The 25,870-nt window shown below is 44.2% G+C and overlaps 1 protein-coding gene across 1 annotated transcript in view; it reads right to left on the bottom strand.

Annotated features, from left to right (window-relative positions):
• Positions 1-10,774: 10,774 nt before the first annotated feature.
• LOC143766440 (uncharacterized) overlaps positions 10,775-25,870 on the bottom strand; it is a 42,243-nt gene continuing 27,147 nt past the window's right edge. The window contains exon 7 of the mRNA XM_077254134.1: positions 10,775-13,062. Coding sequence (XP_077110249.1) covers positions 11,621-13,062 — 1,442 coding nt within the window. The 3' untranslated portion in view covers positions 10,775-11,620. The remainder of the gene's footprint in view (positions 13,063-25,870) is intronic.

Genomic DNA, 25,870 nt, shown 5'->3' on the forward strand with positions numbered 1-25,870 from the left:
CACATGAGGTCTGGCATTGTCCTACATTAGGAGGAACCCAGGGCCAACCGGACCACCATATGGTCTCACAAGGGGTCTGAGGATCTCATCTCGGTACCTAATGGCAGTCAGGCATCCTCTGGCGAGCACATGGAGGGATGTGCGGCCCTCCAAAGAAATGCCACCCACACCATTGCTGAGCCACTGCCAAACCGGTCATGCTGAAGGATGTTGCAGTCAGCAGATTGCTCTCCACAGCGTCTCCAGACTCTGTCACATGTGCTGCGTGTGAACCTGCTTTCATCGGTGAAAAGCACAGGGCACCAGTGGTGAATTTGCCAATCCCGGTGTTCTGTGGCAAATGCCAAGCATCCTGCACGGTGTTGGGCTGTGAGCACAACCCCCATCTGTGGACGTCAGGCCCTTAGACTATCCTTATGGAGTCAGTCTCTAACCGTTTGTGTAAACACATGCACATTTGTGGCCTGCTGGAGGTCATTTTGCAGGGCTCTGGCAGTGCTCCTCCTGTTCCTCCTTGCACAAAGGCTGAGGTAGCATCCTGCTGCTGGGTTGTTGCCCTCTTATGGCCCCCTCCACGTCTCCTCGTGTACTGGCCTGTCTCCTGGTAGCGCCTCCAGCCTCTGGCCACTATGCTGACAGACAGAGCAAACCTTGCCACTGCTCGCATTGATGTGCCATCCTGGATGAGCTGCACTATTAGGTGTTGAGTTCCCGCTGCTGCACAGGGGGAATCTAGAACCATGTGTGCTGCAGTCTCCCATTCTCCTTCAGCCGCAGTGGAACCTGCTCAGCGGAGACATTGGTCCCAGCATCTGGCTCAGCCTGATACTGTGCGAATGGTTACTGCTGCCTTTCCAGGTTCTGCTTCTGTAGCCAGCACAGGTCAGCGGCGAGCAGGCTTTTCTGGTACTAAGTCCTGCTTTTTATGCACTGAGCATGGCTACGGGAAGACCTCTCATTGGAGGTCAGGGGTCACACGTTCAGGTCCTGTAGCAACTCCTATTAATCCACCAGGAAGGTCCTGAAGAGCTGCAACTATAAAAGGTTTGAATGGCCGCACGGCCATGCGCTAGTATCAAATGTGTTTGGCTTATGACAGTGGATACTATACCACTCTATATATATGTGGTGTGAGGTTGTAGCTTTGGGACCGTACACTCAGGCAGGCAGCTAGCATTAGTGGGGGCAATTAGCCTTGGCTTAGCATCTGGTTCCTTCATGTGTGCGGTTAGCACAGAAGAGTTCCAGAGCAAGCACAACCCTTAGTTAGGGTATTAGTTTTGTGTACAGCACGACTCTGAGTCAACAGAGTTTGCTTCCAGTTCACACGGGGTGAAGCTTAACCCACGTGTGAGCTCAGAGGTTATCCGCCGTTACTTTGTAGCAGATATCTCTGCACGGTGGACCCCGGGCTGCGAACGCACCTTGTAGTTACCTATCTATACTCGGTGCGTTCCGCTAGCCCTAACACTATCTGAGCCACTTGTGTGGGTTGTAGAGTTCGTCTCATGCTACCACGAGTGTGAAAGCGCAACCAACATTCAAAAGTGACCAAAACATCAGCCAAAAAGCATTGGTACTGAGATGTGGTCTGTGGTCCCCACCTGCAGAACCACTCCTTTATTGAGTGTGTCTTGATAATTGCCAATAATTTCCATCTGTTGTCTATTCCATTTGCACAACAGCATGTGAAATTGATTGTCAAACACTGTTGCTTCCTAAGTGGACAGTTTGATTTCACATTAGTTTGATAAACTTGGAGTTATAATCTGTTGTTTAAGTGTTCCCTTTATTTTTTTGAGCACTGTAGATTAAGTACACAAAATTCTACCTGTGACTTCCCCAGAGCTTGTTGCTCAGCAGCTGAAAGTACCTGTCAGTAATGTTGAGGCCACGGGTTCTGGGAGTCTAACGGGAAAAAAATTATTTTTGTAATTGCTTATTATTTTTAATTCTTTTATAGGAACAAAAAAATATATATTTTTCTTCACCTCAGTATACAGGCACCATAAAAAAAATTGTTATACAGTTGTGCTCAAAAGTTTACATACCCCAGCAGAATTTGTACTTTCTTGGATTTGTTTCAGAGAATATGAATGATAACACCAAAACCTTTTCTCCACTCATGGTTAGTGGTTGGGTGAAGCCATTTATTGTCAAACTACTGTGTTTTCTCTTTTTAAATCATAATGACAACCCAAAACATCCAAATGACCCTGATCAAAAGTTCACATACCTGGTGATTTTGGCCTGATAACATGCACAGAAGTTGACACAAATGGTTTGAATGGCTACTAATGGTAACATCCTCACCTATGACCTGTGACAAATGTCTGGAAAATTGTTCGGGATGCAAAGAAATACCCACAAGAAGTCATTGATAAACATCAGAGTTGCATCTGGCAGACACCAAGTTATGCTATCTGCATGATAAAGGTATATATTACTATAATAAGAGTATGGATGCATTTACTGGCACATATTAGATTAATGAATGAAAAATAAAACGAATTAGAGTATTTTTAATATTTGGTACAGAAACCTTTGTTTGAAATTGCAGAGAAGTCTGACATTTCCTGTAGTTCTTAACCAAGTTTGCACACACTGCAGCAGGGATTTTGACCCATTCCTCCATACAGATCTGCTCCAAATCTTTCAGGTTTTGGGGCTGTCTCTGTGTAAAATTGATATTCAGCTCTCTCCAAAGATTTTCTATTGGTTTCGGGTCTGGAGACTGGCTAGGCCACTGCAGGACCTTGAAATGCTTCTTACTGAGCCACTCCTTAGTTGCTCTTGCTGTGTGTTTCGGGTCATTGCCATGCTGGAAGACCCAGCCACGACCCATCTTCAATGCTCCTACTGAAAGAAGGAGGTTGTTGGCCAAAATCTCGCGATCCATGACCCATCCATCCTCCCTTCAATACAGTGAAGTTGTCCTGTCTGCTTTGCAGAAAAGCACCCCCAAAGTATGATGTTTCCCCCACCATGCTTCATGGTTGGAACAGTGTTCTTGGAGTTGCACTCATTCTTCTTCTTCCTCCAAATATGGCCGAGAGGAGTTGATAGCAAAAAGTTCTATTTTTGTCTCATTTGACCACATGACCTTCTCCATTGTCTCCTCTGGATCATCCAGATGGCCATTGGTGAACTTCTAAGGGGCCTTGACATATGCTGGCGTAAGCAGCAAGATCTTGCGTGCCCTGAAAGATTTTAATCTATGAAGGCATAATGTGTTTGTAGTACTGCTACTGGCATCGCTGCATGGTGTCCCCTTCCCCCTCCATGCAGGGATGCTGACTTACTGCCCCCGATCCTTGGCGCAATCATCTGCATTCTCCTGCTTCCTGGTTGTGTGAGCGCTTCAGCACCCAGCAGCACACCTAGTATGCACGTGCGCACCCCCCATTCTTAAAGGGGCAGAGCGAGCATATACTACAACCTCTGGCAAAAATTATGTAATCACCAGCCTTGGAGGATGTTCATTCAGTTGTTTAGTTTTGTGCCATGTCTGTGATCTGCTTTTTTTCTACAAAATTAAAGTAATTTCAAATGGCAACTTTCTGGCTTTAAGAAACACTAAAAGAAATCAAGAACAAAAAATGCAGTAGTCAGTAATGGTTACTTTTTTTAACCAAGCATAGGGGAAAAATTATGGAATCGCCCTGTAAATTTTTATTCCCAAACCTAACACCTGCATCAAATTAGATCTGCTCATTAGTCTGCATCTAAAAAGGAGTGATCACACCTTGGAGAGCTGTTGCACCAAGTGGACTGACATGAATCATGGCTCCAACACGAGAGATGTCAATTGAAATAAAGATGATTATCAAACTCTTAAAAGAGGGTAAATCATCACGCAATGTTGCAAAAGATGTTGGTTGTTCACAGTCGCTTTGTCTAAAATCTGGAACAAATACAAACAACATGGGAAGGTTGTTAAAGGCAAACATACTGGTAGACCAAGGAAGACATCAAAGCGTCAAGACCAGAAACTTAAAGCAATATGTCTCCAAAACAAGAAATGCATAGCAAAACAAATGAGGAACGAATTTGTGGAAACTGGAGTCAACGTCTGTGACCAAACTGTAAGAAATTGCCTAAAGGAAATGAGATTTACATACAGAAAAGCTAAACGAAAGCCATCATTAACACCTAAACAGAAAAAAACAAGGTTACAATGGGTTAAGGAAAAGCAATCATGGACTGTGGATGACTGGATGAAAGTCATATTCAGTGATGAATTGCGAATCTGTATTGGGCAAGGTGATGATGCTAGAACTTTTGTTTGGTGCCGTTCCAATGAGATTTATAAAGATGACTGCCTGAAGAGAACATGCAAATTTCCACAGTCATTGATGATATGGGGCTGCATGTCATGTTAAGGCACTGAGGAGATGTCTGTCATTACATCTTCAACAAATGCACAAGTTTACGTTGATATTTTTGACACTTTTCTTATCCCATCAATTCAAAGGATGTTTGGGGATGATGAAATCATTTTTCAAGATGATAATGCATCCTGCCATAGAGCAAAAACTGTGAAAACATTCCTTGAAATAGGCGCATAAGGTCAATGTCATGGACTTCAAATAGTCCGTATCTCAATCCAATTGAAAATATTTGGTGGAAGTTTTAAAAAAATGGTCCGTGACAAGGCTCCAACCTGCAAAGCTGATCTGGCAACAGCAATCAGAGAAAGTTGGAGCCAGATTGTTGAGACTGACCTTAGCAATGATGTATAACGTGTGGGACAGAGGAGAGATGGTTGGAGATAAGGGAATACTCTAATATTACCCATTATGGCAAAATCATCGACTGGTGGACTTTGACAAATTTACTGGTTTCAGAGGTTGGGAATCAAGGGGAATTCAGACTTTAGATCAGTTAGTAGGAAATGGAACACTTAAAAGCTTTAACAAACTACAAAAAGAGTTAGGATTGCCCATGGCCTCTTCTTTCGATACCTACAACTTAGGCATGCATATCTAACTCAGTTTAGCGCTGTGGCACAGGATATACTGAAAAAATATTTGCTAGATTCAATAGCAGCTGAAAAATACATGACCAACTGGCAACTACATTAAAATAGGAAGCAGATGTGAGGTTTATTATGGAAGTTTTGAATTCCCCGTAGGTCTTTCGCAAACATTGTATCAAGCTCGCAAACTTATTGCACAACATTGGCCAGATACTCAACCACTTACAGTTAATGAGTTAATAAATAAGCAAAACAATATTTTTTGCTTGGAAATTTGACAACATCTGGGGATCCTGGTTCAATGTTCCATGTCTACCATCTGGAGTACTCCTGAGAGAACATATGGTAATTTCTGGCTTTATGAACACTTGTAGTATCATCAATCCAGGTTAAATGCTATAAGTAGGGTGAGTACACATGCAAACTAATTATGATAACTGAATGGCAGATATTCTAATGTATATACTGTACATCATAAAAAAAAATAATAGTATGAATACAGATTTATCTGGAGTGTTATCGGGGAGGGGGGGTTGAATTAGTGTCATGCCCTCAGCCGCAGGTCCGGTCTCCGCTGTGCAGGGAGACCGGCTCCTATCACACAGCCTTACTCGCCCTGTCCGTGGCTGCAGACGATCAGTGGCTTCTTTCTCTGCTAAGAACCTGCATCCTCTTGGCAGGTCTCCTGGAAATGCTCTTAGGAGCTGCGCCCTGCTTCCTGCACGTACTTGAAACAGCATGACACCTGTTCTCTATTAGGGCTGTCTGTGTTATGATGCTCTGTGCATAAAAAGCACCCTCTCCTTAAGGGAGGTGCCTGGGCAATGTGTTCATTCTTTGGATTGTTGCCTCAGCTTCAGGCCACGCTCTGCTGTGCTCTGCACTTTACTTACTGTATATTTCTATTTTCACACAGTCCTCTTTTGGCGAATCCCATTCTGGACTCCTCTGTTCTTTCCGGTTCCCACTCCAAGTTGTCTTGCCTCTCCTCACAGAATCCTCCAGACCCTGCTACCAGTGGGATCAACCTTGCTGGATTTCATGGAGCTTCTGGGATTCTTTCCACCATCAGGCCCAAGTATTCTACTGTGTTGCTAGTTGGTCAGTATGGGTCGTCCTCTGGTCCTGGATTCGTAGCATTCAGGCCACCTGGTGTGACGGGGGAATCCCTGTATAGGGGTACACCTTGCCCGGTGCTCCACTTCGTGGTACAGTGTTGTGATCCAGAGGTTCTTTCCCTCTGACACCTGTTTCCTTTTTGTTTTTACCTTGTTAATAAATATCTTTTGGTTTATGAGATCCACTCTCCTGTCTTTTGAGTATCCGGTATACAGCCGCCACTGCACCATCAGTGGTCTAGTGAGTCCACTTGACCTTGTCACACCCTGTGGGCGTTACAGTTTGCCCATGCCATGGACTCCGCTGATACCCGATTCTCAGTCCAGAGAGAGCTAGCTGCGCTTTGTCAAAGCCAGGATCAGCTAATTGCCTTCATGCAAACTCTGGATACCCGCTTATCTACTCTACAGGCTGCCGAGTCCACCAACGTGACCCAGCTAGCAGAGCTCCGTCTGGAATTCAATTGCCAACATGAGATGCAGACCCGCTTGTTGGACTACATGACCTCTGTGGATAACCGGTTAACTAAGGTACAGTATCCGACGGTTGAGCCCACCATAAGACCCTGTCCTCCTCGTCTCTGCAAGCCTCCTCGTTACTATGGTGACCCCAAGTCGAGCAGAGGATTTCTCAACCTATGCTTGCTGCATTTTCATTTTTTGCCTCAGCATTTTCAGACAGACATGGCCAAGGTGGCTTTCCTTGCCTCTCATCAGGAGGGAGAGGCTTTAGCTTGGTTCAACCCCCTAATGGAGCGGAATGATCCCGTCATGTCTGATCTGCAGGTATTCTTGGACACGTTCCGCAAGATATTTGATGAGCCTGGTCATGCCACATCTGCCATGGAGTCTCTCTTCAATTTGCAACAGGGCTCTCTCTCTGTCGGTCAGTATGCCATCCGTTTCCGCACCTTGGCTTCGGAGCTCCAGTCGACCAATGAGCCCCTGGTCGGAGTCTTCCGGCGAGGGTTATCTGGAAAAATCAAGGATGAATTGGCAGGCAGGGACCTTCCCGAGACCCTGGATGATCTCATATCCCTCACCATTCGGATTGACCTGCATCTTCAGCAGCGCTCCAGAGAGAGGCTTCTCGAGAAGCAATTTCCTCATCCAGCGTCTTCTTCACCGAAACCTTGGTTTCCGCTTTGTCCTGCTCCGGTCTTTGAGGATGAGCCCATGGAGCTTGACCGCGTAAAGGTGAAGAGGAATCAGCAGGAGGAGATTCCCACTAGGAATCTATATCGTTATGGTGGACGCTCCACTTCCGGTCAATGCAGTGGAACTGAGAGGTCAGAAAAACTCGTCCGCCTAGAACAGGTAAGGGAGACCTCCCTAGGTGAGAATGACTCTTCTCTCCCGCTAACCATATCCATACAGGTGATCTTCAAGAAGGTGCGGTTCTCCGAGACGGCCTATCTGGACTCTGGATCTGGTGGAAATTTCATCCAGCAAGCTGTGGCCAGGCAGTTCGGGATTCCAATTGTTCCACTGCAGCGGTCCTGGCGCATCGCCTCCGTAGATGGTAGACCCCTGAAAGATGCCATTATCGGTATCCCCAAAGAGGTGGAGCTTCTAATCGGAGCACTCCACAGGGAGAAAATTTCCTTCTATGTGTTACCGAATCTTTCTCCACCATTCCTTCTAGGTCTTCCGTGGCTGCTCCTTCATGAACCTGTCCTGGATTGGCGGTCTGGAGATGTCCTTCGATGGGGTCAGTCTTGTCACGAACACTCAAACAACCACAAGATGGCAGTACAATCACTGTCATCCCAAAGAAGCCAACCATTCATAAAAACTTGAATAAATTTTATTAAAGAAACAATTGCAACAATACACATACAAGTTAAAAAGCTACCTCCATTTTACCGGGTAATACCCCATGGGAAAGCCTTGCGAGGCACACTGTTCAATTAAATCTGGACTAAATAAAGTACATATGACAAAAAACTGCCTATGTCTATAGACCAACACATATATTATACACAAGGTGCTAACAGCATCCGCTCTGCAATATCAGTGTTTTTTTGTTTTCAGACAGCTCTTACTATCATAGTACTAGCTATGTCATAGATAATAATATCATTTCCTTAAATAAGTACAAAAAGTCGTTACCTAGATAGAATATCAGATCGTGTGCCTCCACCACTGGCTTTTCCCAGCGCCCCGATGCGCGTTTCGTCCTTGCTTCTTCCGGGGGCGTGTCCATACCCAGGCAGAGTGATGTATATATAGAGCCCCTGGCCCAATCCCCTTGCTGCTGTGGTCACAGCTAGTTACCGCCAGTTCCGTGAGTGACCTATCGGCGCATGCGCAGATCCATACTGCTCTGGATGTAAAAACACTTTGGGACATCCGCCGGGTGAAATACAAGCCTGCACGCAAGCTGATAACACCAGTGGTGCTGTCCCAAATGTATGGAGAAGGAGACCCACGCATGCGCACTATCATCTGGAAGACAGACTCAAAACCGGGACTATGAGAGAACGCTATAAACATACAGAAAGTGCCATAGTGCCGATTTCGTATAAGTGCATGACTAAGAAGTGAAGTAGATAAAGAACAGATTCTATACCACAAAGAATAAATAAAAATGATTAAAATACATTGAATAAAGTGCCAAGTGAAATACTATTTGTATCTATGAAGTGCATGCAGTGCATAATCCTCAAGATTATGGTTACAAAAGACCATGCGTGAAATCAAAATACCACATAAGTATAAAGGTGGTATTAATAAGCTAATAGGATACAGTATATTATATAAAGTGCTAAAACCAAAACCACAATAATAATATATCCAGTGCGTGATAATAATATAATAGACAAAGTGAAAAAGTGATGTGAATGAAATTTATTCATTAATCATAATTAATATTGTCATAACATAAATAACGCGGTGCGAAGTGATTTAAAAGAATATATAGATATAGAATCAACGATGTGTGCTATCGTTTGAAATTGCCTGCCTCCTTACGGATCCATAACTCCTTCCATGTATCCCTGCTGAAACCAGTTGTTCTCAGCCGCTTCACCCAGGATCCAGGTAATTTTCCTTCTCCTGTCAGTTCCGAGGACGTTTATGAAGTGAAGGACATCCTGGCCATGAAGAAAAGAGGGGGCAGGTCCCTCTTTCTGGTTGACTGGAAGGGATACGGCCCTGAAGAGAGATCCTGGGAGCCTGAGGAGAACATTAATGCCCCAGTTCTTCTTGGAAGGTTCCTGACAGGTTTGAAGAAGGGGGGCGTAAGGGGGGGTACTGTCATGCCCTCAGCCGCAGGTCCGGTCTCTGCTGTGCAGGGAGATCGGCGCCTATCACACAGCCTTACTCACCCTGTCCGTGGTCCAGATGATCAGCGGCTTCTTTCTCTGCTAAGAACCTGCATCCTCTTGGCAGGTCTCCTGGAAATGCTCTAAGGGTACTGTCACACTCTGCAACTTTCCAACGATCACGACCAGCGATACGACCTGGCCGTGATCGTTGGAAAGTCGTTGTGTGGTCGCTGGGGAGCTGTCACACAGACAGCTCTCCAGCGACCAATGATGCCGAAGGCCCCGGGTAACCATCGGGTTACTAAGCGCAGGGCCGCGCTTAGTAACCCGATGTTTACCGTGGTTACCAGCGTAAAAGTAAAAAAAAACAAACAGTACATACTCACATTCCGGTGTCCTTCAGGTCCCTTGCCGTCTGCTTCCCGCACTGACTGAGTGCTGCCATAAAGTGAAAGCAGAGCACAGCGGTGACGTCACTGCTGTGCTGTGCCACTGCCTTACGGCCGGCAGTCAGTCAGTGCGGGAAGCAGACGGCAAGGGACCTGAAGGACACCGGAATGTGAGTATGTACTGTTTTTTTTTTTTTTTTTACTTTTACGCTGGTAACCAGGGTAAACATCGGGTTACTAAGCGCGGCCCTGCGATGTTTACCCTGGTTACAAGCGAACGCATCGCTGGATCACTGTCACACACAACGATCCAGCGATGACAGCGGGAGATCCAGCGACAAAATAAAGTTCCAAACGATCTGCTACGACGTACGATTCTCAGCAGGGTCCCTGATCGCTGCTGCGTGTCAGACACAGCGATATCGTATGGATATCGCTGGAATGTCACAGATCGTACCGTCGTAGCGATCAAAGTGCCACTGTGTGACATTACCCTTAGGAGCCGCGCCCCGCTTCCTGCACATACTTGAAACAGCAGGACACCTGTTCGCTATTAGCTCTGCACTTTACTTATATTTCTATTTTCACAGAGTCCTCTTCTGGCGAATCCCATTCTGGACTCCCCTGGTCTTTCCGGTTCTCACTCCAAGTTGTCTTTCCTCTCCTCACAGAATCCTCCAGACCCTGCTACCAGTGGGATCAACCTTGCTGGATTTCATGGAGCTTCTGGGATTCTCTCCACCAGCAGGCCCAAGTATTCTACTGTGTTGCTAGTTGGTCAGTATGGGTCGTCCTCTGGTCCTGGATTCGTAGCATTCAGGCCACCTGGTGTTATGACGGGGGAATCCCTGTATAGGGGTACACCTTGCCCGGTGCTCCACTACGTGGTACAGTGTTGTGATCCAGAGGTTCTTTCCCTCTGACACCTGTTTCCTTTTTGTTTTTACCTTGTTAATAAATATCTTTCGGTTTATGAGATCCACTCTCCTGTCTTTTGAGTATCGGGTATACAGCCGCCACTGCACCATCAGTGCTCTAGTGAGTCCACTTTACCTTGTCACACCCTGTGGGCGTTACAATTAGTTTGAATGAAAAAAAAAATAGAATCCTTGGAAGATGACAACTTTATTGTATTTTATGTACAACAATAACATATAATAATACCATGTAACATTGAAAATATCTTTGTTCTACTGATGTCCCTTTGTAAAACTATTGTGGAATTTTCTTAAAAAAATTATCTAATAAAAAAATGTGTCATAGTAAGTTCTAAAGTAATTTCCCTCTCTGATTCAATAATACATCTGTTATATGTTTTTGTCCAATATGTCAATATCATATATAGTTTGAGTTAGTCAACAAAATACTATTTTTCAGTAATTAATTTTTCACACTCTGGGTATGATAAGGTCTTCTCCGCTATGTGGGATTTTGACTTCTCATTTCTCATGTTTGGTCCTGTTAAAATATAAACACCCATGCTGGTGCGGTTCCAGCAGTGTCAGCACTTGCATTTCGGTTGCTCGGGTTTTTATGTCATATGAGCCCTGCATCCAATTAGCGCTGGCTTCTCTGTTCTCACCTTCAGACAAATCGAACAATAAGAGGAAGTCAAAGAGAAGTCACAGCACTGGCTTCCTGTTCATGTTCAATACGTCTGAGGGTGGGGACAGTGAAGTTGGGGCTGATTGGGCACAGAGCTCGTGTGATGCAAAAACCTCATATGAGCCCCAGGAAGGCGAGTGACTATACCACTGGAACAGCACCAGCATGGAAGATGAATAGGGTTTATTTTATTTTAACAAAGCCAAACATGAAGACAACTCCTTTAAGAAAATACCATTTCCGTTTATAACATTTCCCTCACTAAGAACATGAAAAAGGCTTCCCCCGTGTGTGGGTTCTCTGGTGGTGATCAAGAACCGATTTCCAGTTAAAATATTTCCCACATTCTGAACATGAAAAAGGCTTCTCCCCTGTGTGGGTTCTCTGGTGGTGATTAAGATGCACTTTCTGGTTAAAACATTTCCCACATTGTGAACAGGAAAAAGGTTTCTCCCCTTTGTGAGTTCTAAGGTGTATAACACAATCTGATTTCTTTTTAAAACATTTCCCACATTCTGAGCATGAAAAAGGCTTCTCTCCTGTGTGAATTTTCTGGTGCTTAAGCAAAACTGATTTCTGGTTAAAACATTTCCCACATTCTGAACAGGAAAAAGGCTTCTCCCCTGTGTGAGATATTTGGTGTTTAACAAGATGTGATTTCTGGTTAAAACATTTCCCACATTCTGAACAGGAAAAAGGCTTGTCCCCTGTGTGAGTTCTTTGGTGTATAACAAGATGTGATTTCTGGTTAAAACATTTCCCACATTCTGAACAGGAAAAAGGCTTGTCCCCTGTGTGAGTTCTTTGGTGTATAACAAGATGTGATTTCTGGTTAAAACATTTCCCACATTCTGAACAGGAAAAAGGCTTCTCCCCTGTGTGAGATATTTGGTGTTTAACAAGATGTGATTTCTGGTTAAAACATTTCCCACATTCTGAACAGGAAAAAGGCTTCTCCCCTGTGTGATTTCTTTGGTGTATAACAAGATGTGATTTCTTGTTAAAACATTTCCCACATTCTGAACATAAAAAAGGCTTCTCCCCTGTGTGAATTCTCTGGTGCTTAAGCAAATTTGATTTCTGGCTAAAACATTTCCCACATTCTGAACAGGAAAAAGGCTTCTCCCCTGTGTGGGTTCTTTGGTGCATAACAAAATATGATTTCTTGTTAAAACATTTCCCACATTCTGAACAGGAAAAATGCTTCTCCCCTGTATGGGTTCTTTGGTGTATAACAATATGTGATTTCTTGCGAAAACATTTCCCACATTCTGAACAGGAAAATGGCTTCTCCCCTGTGTGGGTTCTTTGGTGTATAACAAAATCTGATTTCTGGTTAAAACATTTCCCACATTTTGAACATGAAAATCTGTTCTCTGCTGTGTGAATTGTTTGATGTTTAAGAAAAGACTTTTCAAGGTGAAAACTATTTCCATATTCGGAAGGTGTAAATGGCTTGTTTGATTTAGGAACAGTTCGTTTTTTAATGCTTATGTTGTGACTTTGACTTTCCTTAGTAGTTGGTAATGAATCAGAAGACAGGACCTGTTTCAAAGGATCAGATGACAGATCTTTGCTGTGAAGGGATGATGTTACATCTGGTGTAATGACATTCACTTCAATTGGATCCTGTGTGATCTCAAGATCTGATTTAAAAAATGAAGATGTCAGCTGCCCCTCTGATCTTCTGGTACAGTAAACTGCTAAGAATAAAACCAATTATTTTTCAATGAAATATCCTCAAATTTAATATTTTTTGAACATTTCTACTTAAACTGTCGTTAAAAATGGCAAGTTATGTAAAATATTTGAATTATTCACCAACAAAATGACAGTTCACAGTCGAATAGAAAACCTCATGAACCAGTGGAGCGTGGTGTTCAACTGTTTGTTCATTTTGCCTCCCAAATATATAATAAAAAGCCACCAAACAATGTTATGTAGACAAAATAATACCAAAGAAAAGTTCTACTTATCTTATAAAAACAAGTCCCCACTCAGGTCTATCATCTGTCAATGGAAAAACAGAGGTTTCTATATTATTAGTGGCTTGAAAAGCAACCTCGCTTCCATAAACCAATCTAGCAAAATCCACTCTTCCAAAATTAAATCTCCCCCTCGCTTCTGAGCCTTGCAGTATGCCCAAAACAAATTTAGCATCCATATATTGCCCTTCCCTAATAACCTCCCTCTCCAATATCACTGAAAGAGAGCTTACTTGCCTCTTTTCCAAATCACACCTCACCACCTGTGCACTTCACCCCATCCCCTCCCATTGCTCCCCAACCTCACTAACATGCTCATTACAGCCATAACCCATCTTTTCAACCTATCGCTATCTTCTGGTACCTTCCCCTCTGCCTTCAAACATGCCACCATCACACCCAACCTCAAAAAAACTAACCTTGACCCAACGGCTTTGCCCAGCTACAGCCCCATATCACTGCTCCCGTTTGCTTCAAAACTCCTTGAGCAGCATGTCCATGCTCAAATTTCTCCCACCTCTCATCTAACTCTCTCCTTGACAACCTCCAATCTGGCTTCTGTCCCCACCACTCCACCGAAACTGTTCTTACAAAAATTACTAATGGCTTACAGCCAAAGCTAACAGACAGTTCTCCATCCTCCTCCTTCTCGATCTGTCCTCTGCTTTCGACACAGTCGATCACTGCCTACTGCTACAGATTCTTTCTTCCCTTGGCATCAAAGACCTTGCCCTGTCCTGGATTGCCTCATACCTTTCCGACCGCACATTTAGCGTTTCCCACTCCCACACTACCTCCTCATCCCGCCCTCTCTCTCTGCTGGAGTCCCTCAAGGCTCTGTCCTAGGGCCCTATTTTTTTCCATCTATACCTTTGGCCTAGGGCAACTCATAAAGTCCCATGGCTTCCAGTACCACCTGTATGCGGACGACAATCAGACCTACCTCTCTGGCTCAGATGTTGCCTCTCTTCTGTCCAGATTCCAGGAGTGTCTGTCAACCATATCCTCCTTCTTCTCTCGCTTCCAAAAAATCAATGTAGGCAAAACCGAACTCATCATCTTTCCCCATCTCACGTATCCCCCCTACCTGATCTATCTATTATGGTAAATGGCATCACGTTCTCTCCCGCACCTGAAATCCGCTGCCTCGGGGTAACTCTCGACTCTGCCTTGTCCTTCAAACCGCACGTTCAAACTCTTGCCACTTCCTGTCGCCTCCAACTCAAAAATATTGCCAGAATCCGTCCCTTCCTCACCCCACAATCTACTAAGACTCTCGTGCATGACCTTATCTCCCGCCTCGACTACTGCAACACCCTCCTCTGTGGCCTCCCCGCTAACTCTCTTGCACCACTCCAGTCTGCCCTCAACTCTGCTGCCCGGCTAATCCACCTCTCTCCTCGCTACTCCCCTGCTTCTCCCCTTTGCAAATCCCTCCACTGGCTCCCAATTCCCCAACGAATCCAGTTCAAACTACTAACACTGATCTACAAAGCCATCCACAACCTGTCCCCTCCATATATCTCTGAACTAATCTCCCAATACCTTCCCTCACGTAATCTCCGATCCTCCCAAGACCTCCTACTCTCCTCCGCACTTATTCGTTCCTCACACAACCGCCTCCAAGATTTCTCCCGAATATCCCCCGTCCTCTGGAATTCCATGCCTCAACACGTCCGACTAGCCACCACCCTCGGATCCTTCAGACGGAACCTGAAAACCCATCTCTTCAAGAAAGCCTACAGCCTGCAATAACCATTCTGCCGCCTCGCCATCGCCAGAGCAGCCACCTGACCACCGCCAGAGCTGCTGCACCACCGACCTTCTGTCTCTTCCCCACTATCCCATAGAATGTAAGTCCGCAAGGAGAGGGGCCTCTCTCCCCTCTGCACCAGTCTGTCACTGTAAACTTGTTTACTGTAAACGATATTTATAACCCTCTATGTAACCTTTTTCTCATGTACAGCACCATGGAATTAATGGTGCTATATAAATAAATAATAATATATTTGGCATTACTATAGCGAGAAGACCCCACTTAAATTTATGGTGCATGTGTCTTCTGGAGCACAATCTGGGCACTATGTGTTGGGTAATAAAATGGTATATATTAAATTTTTAATCTCCAACATCCACTGCACGCTAATTATGGGAAAGTGGCTGTTGAGTCAAAATTGTCACTACTCCTGTAGATTAATTCACAGAGGGTTATACTGTCCAAAATGGAGTCACTTTATGGGGATTTCTACTGCTCTACTTTCTGACATTTTGTCATATTAGGGCTTCTACAAATGCTGCATCCCATCTTCTCTAGGATCTGCTTCTATGACGTCTGCTTATTCATTCTGTAGGTGGTGCTGGTAATAGAAGAGACAACAGAACCAGAAGCTCTGGGGGTGCAGACTGTCGAGCCACCAAGTTTAAGGTGTCTGCAACCTGTGATACCATCCATTCTGGCAGGGGTACCATCTATTCTGGCAGTTTGGGTGTGCACGCTGTCCAGCTAGAGTAATCTGCACACTACTTCAGCCAACTGGAAAGCCCCGCACCCCACTAAAGCTTGAAGCATATTGTCGGAAGCTGCGAGATACAGGCTTGTTCTCCTCTGGTTCAGTCCTCTGTACTCAGCTCCCAGCTTGTATATTTGTTTCCTGTTGTGACCCCGGCCTGTTTACTGACTACTATTGTGTCTTTTGATTTTGTATTTTCTTTTCCCTCACGGTTATAGCCAGACTACCTGACTATTCTTCTTGCCATCTCATACTACTGAAAAGCAAGTATCAATGTGGCCCAAGCATAGGGGTCTTTGTGTAAGTCCAGATGTAAAGGGGTTGAAGAAGTTAAAGGATGATGGGATAAACTGCAACTATATAACAAACCTACTGAAATAATCAAGCTGAACAGTCTTTTTAAGAATAAAAAAAAAAAGAGTAACTAACGGCAAAACCTCTTCAAGGAAATTAGAGTATGGGACTCAGTGGCTCTTACCAATATAAACTAAGGTAAAGGCCAATATTTTCTATCACATTAATTTCAATAAGAAATATACTTTTAAATAGCACTATTTCTAAGGCTGTGTGTGCACGTTGCGTAATTGCTTGCAGAAATTTCTGCATCTCTTGGCAGAAAAACGCAGCTGACAATACGCGCGGTTTTTATGCATTTTTGTGAATCCAAAGAGCTAAATAAAGATATATTAAAAAAAAATAATAATAGTTGTGATGTCATTTCCTTGTTCAACCTCTTCAGTCAGATACCCTCATTAATATTAAATAAAGACACACACACCAGCCTATGCAGGAGCATTAACATAATTAACCTACATATGCTGTAACAAAAAATTAATTGTCAGAAATCTGCGTGAAATGCAATATCTGTTTATATTTCAAAATATAAAAAAAAAAAGTGAGTGGGCTCCCGCATAATTTTCATAACCAGCAGAGGAAAAGCTGACAGCTGATATTAATATTCAGGCAAGGAGCCAATAGCCAAAGATTTGCAGGCTACGAGTATTAATATCAGCTCACAGCTGTTTGCTTAGGCTTTACTGGCTAGTTTACAGGGAAACCCCAGAAATAAATTGACATGAGTTCCCCCAATAAAATCAAACCAGCAAAGGCTAGGCAGACAGCTGTGGGCTGATATTAATAGCCTGGGAAGGGGTTATGGATATTGACATCCCTCAGGCTAGAAACATCAGCTCTCAGCCTCCCCAGAAATGGCGCATCTTAGAGATGCGCCAATTCTGGCACTTAGCCTCACTCTTCCCACATGCCCTGTAGCGGTGGCAAGTGGGGTTCACATTTGTGGGGTTAATATCACCTTTGTATTATCAGATGACATCAAGCCCACAGGTTAGAAATGGAGAGGCATCTAAAAGACATCTATCCATTAGTAACCATAGTGATATTGTATAAAACACAGACACCAAGAATACAGTCCTTTATTTGAAATAATCACATAGACTCCTTTATTGAATCAAAATTCACCATACTTACTTAACGCCTAATCTCCGACTCCCTTGTCTCCTGCAAACTATCAAAAAATAATAAACCAACATATAATACTATCCTGTCCTCCGTTATCCATTTAATACCGAGTGTCCCACGGCAATCTCACGTGTAGAACAGTCACATCAGGAGATGTGACTGCTCTACCCGGCCTCCGGCAATACACTGACAGGAGGTAATTATTCCTGCAATGTACCACTGCGCTGCCATGCTCTCACTTACGGCACTACCGCTGTGTGAGAACGTTCCCACGCAGCGATGCCGTGAGAGCATCGGAGCTGATTAACTCCAGTGAACTCACGGCGGTTCAGTGATACACTGCGGGAGGGATTACCTCCTGTCAAAAGACGCAGCCACATGGGAGTAGTAGTCCCATCAGATGATGCCTGGGTATACACGTCGCATGAATACACACACACACACGCACATATTCTCCGCCCACACACAGACACACGGATATATTCTCCGCCCACACACAGACACACATTCTCCGCCCACATACTCTTCCTCCTTCTGACATTATTTCCCTTTGACAATTTGCAGCATTTTTGGAAGCAAATCTGCAGCAAATCCGCAAACCTTTTTACACCTGCGTTTTTGCTGCAGATTTGACTGACTCAATTGAAGTCAATGAGTCAAAAACGCTGCAGAAACGCAAAAAGAATTGACATGCTGCAGAAAATAAAACGCTGCAAATACGGACGGAAATTTACTGATAATGTGCAGAACACTTCAGGATTGTCACTGAATTACCTTACTTTACTATCCCATGGCGTTTATGGAGCATTTACACACGTAATAAAATGTCGCGAAAATGCGTATGCATACAGCCTAATAGTGCAGAGCTGACGTGTGATAAATTTAAATCTCAAGCATTTGGAAAAGGGAATGGAGACCCTTTTTAACCCCTTAAACAACCAGAGGTATTTTTGGTTTTGCATTTTCATTTTTTGCTCCCCTGCTTCCCAGAGCCATAACAATTTTTTTGGTAAATATTGCCATGTGAAGGCTTGGTTTTTTGTTGGTTGAGTTGTATATTTGAAAGAAAGCTTAATTTTAACATATCGCGTACTGGAAAATGGGGAAAAAAATTCCAAAGGCGGTGAAATTGCAAAAAAGAGCAATCCCACAGTTGTTTTGGTCTTGCTTTTTTACTATGTTTATTAACCCCTTCCCGACCCATGACGCCACATAGGCGTCATGAAAACCCGTGCCAATCCGACCCATGACGCCTATGTGGCGTCATGGAATGATCGCGTCCCTGCAGATCGGGTGAAGGGGTTAACTCCTATTTTACCCGATCTGCAGGGAGAGGGGGAGTGGTGCTTCAGCCCAGGGGGGGTGGCTTCACCCCCCCGTGGCTACGATCGCTCTGATTGGCTGTTGAAAGTGAAACTGCCAATCAGAGCGATTTGTAATATTTCACCTAAAAAACAGGTGAAATATTACAATCCAGCCATGGCCGATGCTGCAATATCATCGGCCATGGCTGGAAAACCTGAAGTGACCACCCCCCACCCCACCGATCGCCCCCCCACCGCTCCGTTATGGGGTCCGGTCCCCTCCGTCCTGTGCTCCGCTGCCCCGTGCTCCTGCCCGCTCCCCCGTCCTGCTGTCCGCTCCCCCCGTCCTCCGATCACCCCCCCTGTGCTCAGATCCACCCCCCCACCACCCCTTCATACTTACCGATCCTCCCGGTGTCCGGCCGTCTCCTCGCTGGGCGCCGCCATCTTCCAAAATGGCGGGCGCATGCTCAGTACGCCCGCCGGCCGGCAGATTCCTTTCAGGTACATTTTGATCGCTGTGGTAGGTTCTACCACAGCGATCAAAATAAAAAAAATAATAAATAAACCCCCCCCTTTATCACCCCCATAGATAGGGACAATAATAAAATAAAGAAAATTTTTTTTTTTTTTTTTTCCCACTGTGGTTAGGGTTAGAACTAGGGTTAGGGTTAGAACTAGGGTTAGGGTTAGAACTAGGGTTAGGGTTACGGGTAGGGTTAGGGTTATGGCATGTGCGGATTTGGCAGCGGATCCGCAGCGGATCGGCCGCGGATCCGCAGCGGATCGGCCGCGGATCCGCAGCGGATCGGCCGCGGATCCGCAGCGGATTGGCCGCTGCGAATTCGTAGCAGTTTTCCATCAGGTTTACAGTACCGTGTACACCTATGGAAAACCAAATCCGCTGTGCCCATGGTGCGGAAAATTCCGTGCAGAAACGCTGCGTTGTATTTTCCACAGCATGTCAATTCTTTGTGCGGATTCCGCAGCGTTTTACACCTGTTCCTCAATAGGAATCCGCAGGTGAAATCCGCACAAAAAAACACTGGAAATCTGCTGTAAATCCGCAGGTAAAACGCAGTGCCTTTTACTTGCAGATTTTTCAAAAGTCGTGCGGAAAAATCTCACACGAATCCGCTACGTGGGCACATACCCTTAGGGTTAGGGTTGGAATTAGGGCTAGGGTTGGAATTAGGGTTACGGGTGTGTTGGGGTTAGGGTTGTGGTTAGGGGTGTGTTGGGGTTAGGGTTGGGATTAGGGTTATGGCTACAGTTGGGATTAGGATTAGGGGTGTGTTGGGGTTAGTGTTGAAGTTAGAAATGAGGGGTTTCCACTGTTAGGGCACATCAGGGGTCTCCAAACGCAACATGGCGCCACCATTGATTCCAGCCAATCTTGCATTCAAAAAGTCAAATGGTGCTCCCTCCCTTCCAAGCCCCGACGTGTGCCCAAACAGTGGTTTACCCCCACATTTGGGGTACCAGCGTACTCAGGACAAACTGGGCAACAACTGTTGGGGTCCAATTTCTCCTGTTACCCTTGCAAAAATAAAAAATTACTTGCTAAGACATAATTTTTGAGGAAAGAAGAATTATTTTTTATTTTCACGGCTCTGCGTTGTAAACTTCTGTGAAGCACTTGGAGGTTGAACGTGCTCATCACACATCTAGATAAGTTCCTTGGGGGGTCTAGTTTCCAAAATGGGGTCACTTGTGGGGTGTTTCTACTGTTTAGGCACATCAGGGGCTCTGCAAATGCAACGTGACGCCCGCAGACCATTCCATCAAAGTCTGCATTTCAAATGTCACTACTTCCCTTCCGAGCCCTGACGTGTGCCCAAACAGTGGTTTACCCCCACATATGGGGTATCACTGTACTCACAACAAACTGGGCAACAAACATTGGGGCCCAATTTCTCCTGTTACCCTTGTGAAAATAAAAAATTGCTTGCTAAAACATCTTTTTTGAGGAAAGAAAAATGATTTTTTATTTTCACGGCTCTGCGTTGTAAACTTCTGTGAAGCACTTGGGGGTTGAATGTGCTCATCACACATCTAGATAAGTTCCTTGGGGGGTCTAGTTTCCAAAATGGGGTCACTTGTGGGGTGTTTCTACTGTTTAGGCACATCAGGGGCTCTGCAAATGCAACGTGACGCCCGCAGACCATTCCATCAAAGTCTGCATTTCAAATGTCACTACTTCCCTTCCGAGCCCTGACGTGCGCCCAAACAGTGGTTTACCCCCACATATGGGGTATCACTGTACTCACAACAAACTGGGCAACAAACATTGGGGCCCAATTTCTCCTGTTACCCTTGTGAAAATAAAAAATTGCTTGCTAAAACATCTTTTTTGAGGAAAGAAAAATGATTTTTTATTTTCACGGCTCTGCGTTGTAAACTTCTGTGAAGCACTTGGGGGTTGAATGTGCTCATCACACATCTAGATAAGTTCCTTGGGGGGTCTAGTTTCCAAAATGGGGTCACTTGTGGGGTGTTTCTACTGTTTAGGCACATCAGGGGCTCTGCAAATGCAACGTGACGCCCGCAGACCATTCCATCAAAGTCTGCATTTCAAATGTCACTACTTCCCTTCCGAGCCCTGACGTGCGCCCAAACAGTGGTTTACCCCCACATATGGGGTATCACTGTACTCACAACAAACTGGGCAACAAACATTGGGGCCCAATTTCTCCTGTTACCCTTGTGAAAATAAAAAATTGCTTGCTAAAACATCTTTTTTGAGGAAAGAAAAATGATTTTTTATTTTCACGGCTCTGCGTTGTAAACTTCTGTGAAGCACTTGGGGGTTGAATGTGCTCATCACACATCTAGATAAGTTCCTTGGGGGGTCTAGTTTCCAAAATGGGGTCACTTGTGGGGTGTTTCTACTGTTTAGGCACATCAGGGGCTCTGCAAATGCAACGTGACGCCCGCAGACCATTCCATCAAAGTCTGCATTTCAAATGTCACTACTTCCCTTCCGAGCCCTGACGTGCGCCCAAACAGTGGTTTACCCCCACATATGGGGTATCACTGTACTCACAACAAACTGGGCAACAAACATTGGGGCCCAATTTCTCCTGTTACCCTTGTGAAAATAAAAAATTGCTTGCTAAAACATCTTTTTTGAGGAAAGAAAAATGATTTTTTATTTTCACGGCTCTGCGTTGTAAACTTCTGTGAAGCACTTGGGGGTTGAATGTGCTCATCACACATCTAGATAAGATCCTTGGGGGGTCTAGTTTCCAAAATGGGGTCACTTGTGGGGTGTTTCTACTGTTTAGGCACATCAGGGGCTCTGCAAATGCAACGTGACGCCCGCAGACCATTCCATCAAAGTCTGCATTTCAAATGTCACTACTTCCCTTCCGAGCCCTGACGTGCGCCCAAACAGTGGTTTACCCCCACATATGGGGTATCACTGTACTCACAACAAACTGGGCAACAAACATTGGGGCCCAATTTCTCCTGTTACCCTTGTGAAAATAAAAAATTGCTTGCTAAAACATCTTTTTTGAGGAAAGAAAAATGATTTTTTATTTTCACGGCTCTGCGTTGTAAACTTCTGTGAAGCACTTGGGGGTTGAATGTGCTCATCACACATCTAGATAAGTTCCTTGGGGGGTCTAGTTTTCAAAATGGGGTCACTTGTGGGGTGTTTCTACTGTTTAGGCACATCAGGGGCTCTGCAAATGCAACGTGACGCCCGCAGAGCATTCCATCAAAGTCTGCATTCCAAAACGTCACTACTTCCCTTCCGAGCCCCGGCATGTGCCCAAACAGTGGTTTACCCCCACATATGGGGTATCACCGTACTCAGGAGAAACTGGACAACAACTTTTGGGGTCCAATTTCTCCTGTTACCCTTGCAAAAATAAAAAATTCTGGGCTAAAAAAATATTTTTGAGGAAAGGAAACATTTATTATTTTCACGGCTCTGCTTTATAAACTTCTGCGAAGCACTTGGGGGTTCAAAGTGCTCACCACACATCTAGATTAGTTCCTTGGGAGGTCTAGTTTCCAAAATGGGGTCACTTGTTAGGGAGCTCCAATGTTTAGGCACACAGGGGCTCTCCAAACGTGACATGGTGTCCGCTAATGATTGGAGCTAATTTTCCATTCAAAAAGCCAAATGGCGTGCCTTCCCTTCCGAGCCCTGCCGTGTGCCCAAACAGTGGTTTACCCCCACATATGGGGTATCATCGTACTCAGGACAAACTGGACAACAACATTTGGGGTCCAATTTCTCCCATTACCCTTGGAAAATTAAAAAATCCTGGGCTAAAACTCATTTTTGAGGAAAGAAAAATTATTTTTTTATTTTCACGGCTCTGCGTTATAAACTTCTGTGAAGCACCTGGGGGTTATAAGTGCTCACTATGCATCTAGATAAGTTCCTTGGGGGGTCTAGTTTCCAAAATGGGGTCACGTGTAGGGGAGCTCCAATGTTTAGGCACACAGGGGCTCTCCAAACGCGACATGGTGTTCGCTAACGATTGGAGCTAATTTTCCATTTAAAAAGTCAAATGGCACGATTCCCCTTCCGAGCCTTGCCGTGCACCCAAACAGTGGTTTACCCCCACATATGAGGTATCAACATACTCAGCAGAAATTGCCCAACAAATTTTAGGATCCATTTTATCCTGTTGCCCATGTGAAAATGAAAAAATTGAGGCTAAAATAATTTTTTTGTGAAAAAAAAGTACTGTTTAATTTTTACGGATCAATTTGTGAAGCACCTGGGGGTTTAAAGTGCTCACTATGCTTCTAGATAAGTTCCTTGGGGGGTCTAGTTTCCAAAATGGGGTCACTTGTGGGGGAGCTCCAATGTTTAGGCACACGGGGGCTCTCCAAACGCGACATGGTGTCCGCTAAAGATTGGAGCCAATTTTTCATTCAAAAAGTCAAATGGCGCTCCTTTCCTTCCAAGCCCTGCCGTATGCCCAAACAGTGGTTTACCCCCACATATGAGGTATCAGCGTACTCAGGACAAATTGGACAACATCGTTCGTGGTCCAGTTTTTCCTTTTACCCTTGGGAAAATAAAAAAATTGTTGCTAAAAGATCATTTTTGTGACTAAAAAGTTAAATGTTCATTTTTTCCTTCCATGTTGCTTCTGCTGCTGTGAAACACCTGAAGGGTTAATAAACTTCTTGAATGTGGTTTTGAGCACCTTGAGGGGTGCAGTTTTTAGAATGGTGTCACTTTGGGGTATTTTCAGCCATATAGAACCCTCAAACTGACTTCAAATGTGAGGTGGTCCCTAAAAAAAATGGTTTTGTAAATTTTGTTGTAAAAATGAGAAATCACTGGTCAAATTTTAACCCTTATAACTTCCTAGCAAAAAAAAAATTTGTTTCCAAAATTGTGCTGATGTAAAGTAGACATGTGGGAAATGTTATTTATTAACTATTTTGTGTCACATAACTCTCTGGTTTAACAGAATAAAAATTCAAAATGTGAAAATTGCGAAATTTTCAAAATTTTCGCCAAATTTCCGTTTTTTTCACAAATAAACTCAGAAATTATCGACCTAAATTTACCACTAACATGAAGCCCAATATGTCACGAAAAAACAATCTCAGAATCGCTAGGATCCGTTGAAGCGTTCCTTAGTTATTACCTCATAAAGGGACACTGGTCAGAATTGCAAAAAACGGCAAGGTCATTAAGGCCAAAATAGGCTGGGTCATGAAGGGGTTAAATACTAAAACTGACCTGCCATTATGATTCTCCAGGTTATTACGAATTCATAGACACCAAACGTGTCCTTTTTTATCTTAGTTGCGAAAAAAAATTCCAAACTTTGTAAAAAAAAATAAATTGTGCCATTTTCCGATACCCGTAGCGTCTCCATTTTTCATGATCATGGGTTGGGTGAGGGCTTATTTTTTGTACACCGAGATGATGTTTTTAATTATACCATTTTGGTGCAGATACGAGCTTTTGATCGCCAGTTATTGCATTTTAATGCAATGACGTGGCGAGCAAAAAAATGGATTTCTGGCGTTTCTACTTTTTTTCTGGCTACGCTGTTTAGCGATCATGTTAATTCTTTTTTAATATTGATATATCGGATGATTCTGAACGTTGCGATATCAAATATGTGTATGTTTGTTTTTTTATTATTTTATTTTAAATAGGGCAAACGGGGGGGTGATTTGAACTTTTATATTTTTTTAATATTTTTAAAAACTTTTTTTTTACTTTTGGCATGCTTCAATAGCCTCCATGGAAGACTAGAAGCTGCCATAACCCAATCGGCTCAGCTACACGGTGTTCCAAATTATTATGCACAAAGAGTTTAGGAGTGATCAGGTTAGAATTTTTTTGTTTGTCATTTAAACTCATTGATGGTGATGTGTGTCAGGGCTCTTTATATCACCGAAAGCAATTGCAGATACCTGTGCAAATTAGTTTGGCAGGTGTGTCCAAATAAAGGCAAGACTACTTAAGAAGGCTGTTCCACATTATTAAGCAGCCTACATTTTTGGCCAAAATGGGAAAGAAAAAGGATGTGTTGGCTGCTGAGAAGCAACAAATTGTGGAACATTTAGGTCAAGGCATGATTTCAATCAACATTGCCAAGACACTTCATCGTGATCATCGCACAATCAAGAAGTATGTAGCTGATTCCCAGCACACACGTGTGCGTGCTGATAAGGGAAAATTGAGGACCCTTTCCAACAGGCAATTGCGTAAGGTTAAAAGAGCAGCTGCAAAAATGCCTTGTCATAGCAGCAGACAAGTTTTTGAAGCTGCTGGTGCCTCCAACATCCCCAGAACAACAAGATGCAGGGTCCTTCAGAGGTGCGTAAGCCATCCTGTCGACCACCTCTATCCACTGCACACAAGCAGAAACATCCCAGTGGACCAAACGATACATGAAGACTGACTTCCAAACTGTTTTGTTCACCGATGAGTGCCGTGCAACGCTCGATGGTCCAGATGGATGGAGTGGAGGATCGCTGGTTGATGGACACCCCATGAAAACACGGCTAAGGCGCCAACAAGGAGGAGGTGGAGTAATGTTTTGGGCTGGAATCATGGGGAGAGAAATTGTCGGCCCCTTTATGATCCCTGAAGGGGTAAAGATGAACTCCATAATCTATGTGGAGTTTCTAAAAACACTTCCTGCCATGGTTCAAGAGGAAGAACCGTGCTTTCCGCAGCAAGATCATTTTCATGCATAATAATGCACCATCTCATGCTGCAAAAAACACATCTGC

The sequence above is a fragment of the Ranitomeya variabilis genome, chromosome 4, assembly GCF_051348905.1.
Source record: "Ranitomeya variabilis isolate aRanVar5 chromosome 4, aRanVar5.hap1, whole genome shotgun sequence".
Lineage (NCBI taxonomy): Eukaryota > Metazoa > Chordata > Amphibia > Anura > Dendrobatidae > Ranitomeya > Ranitomeya variabilis.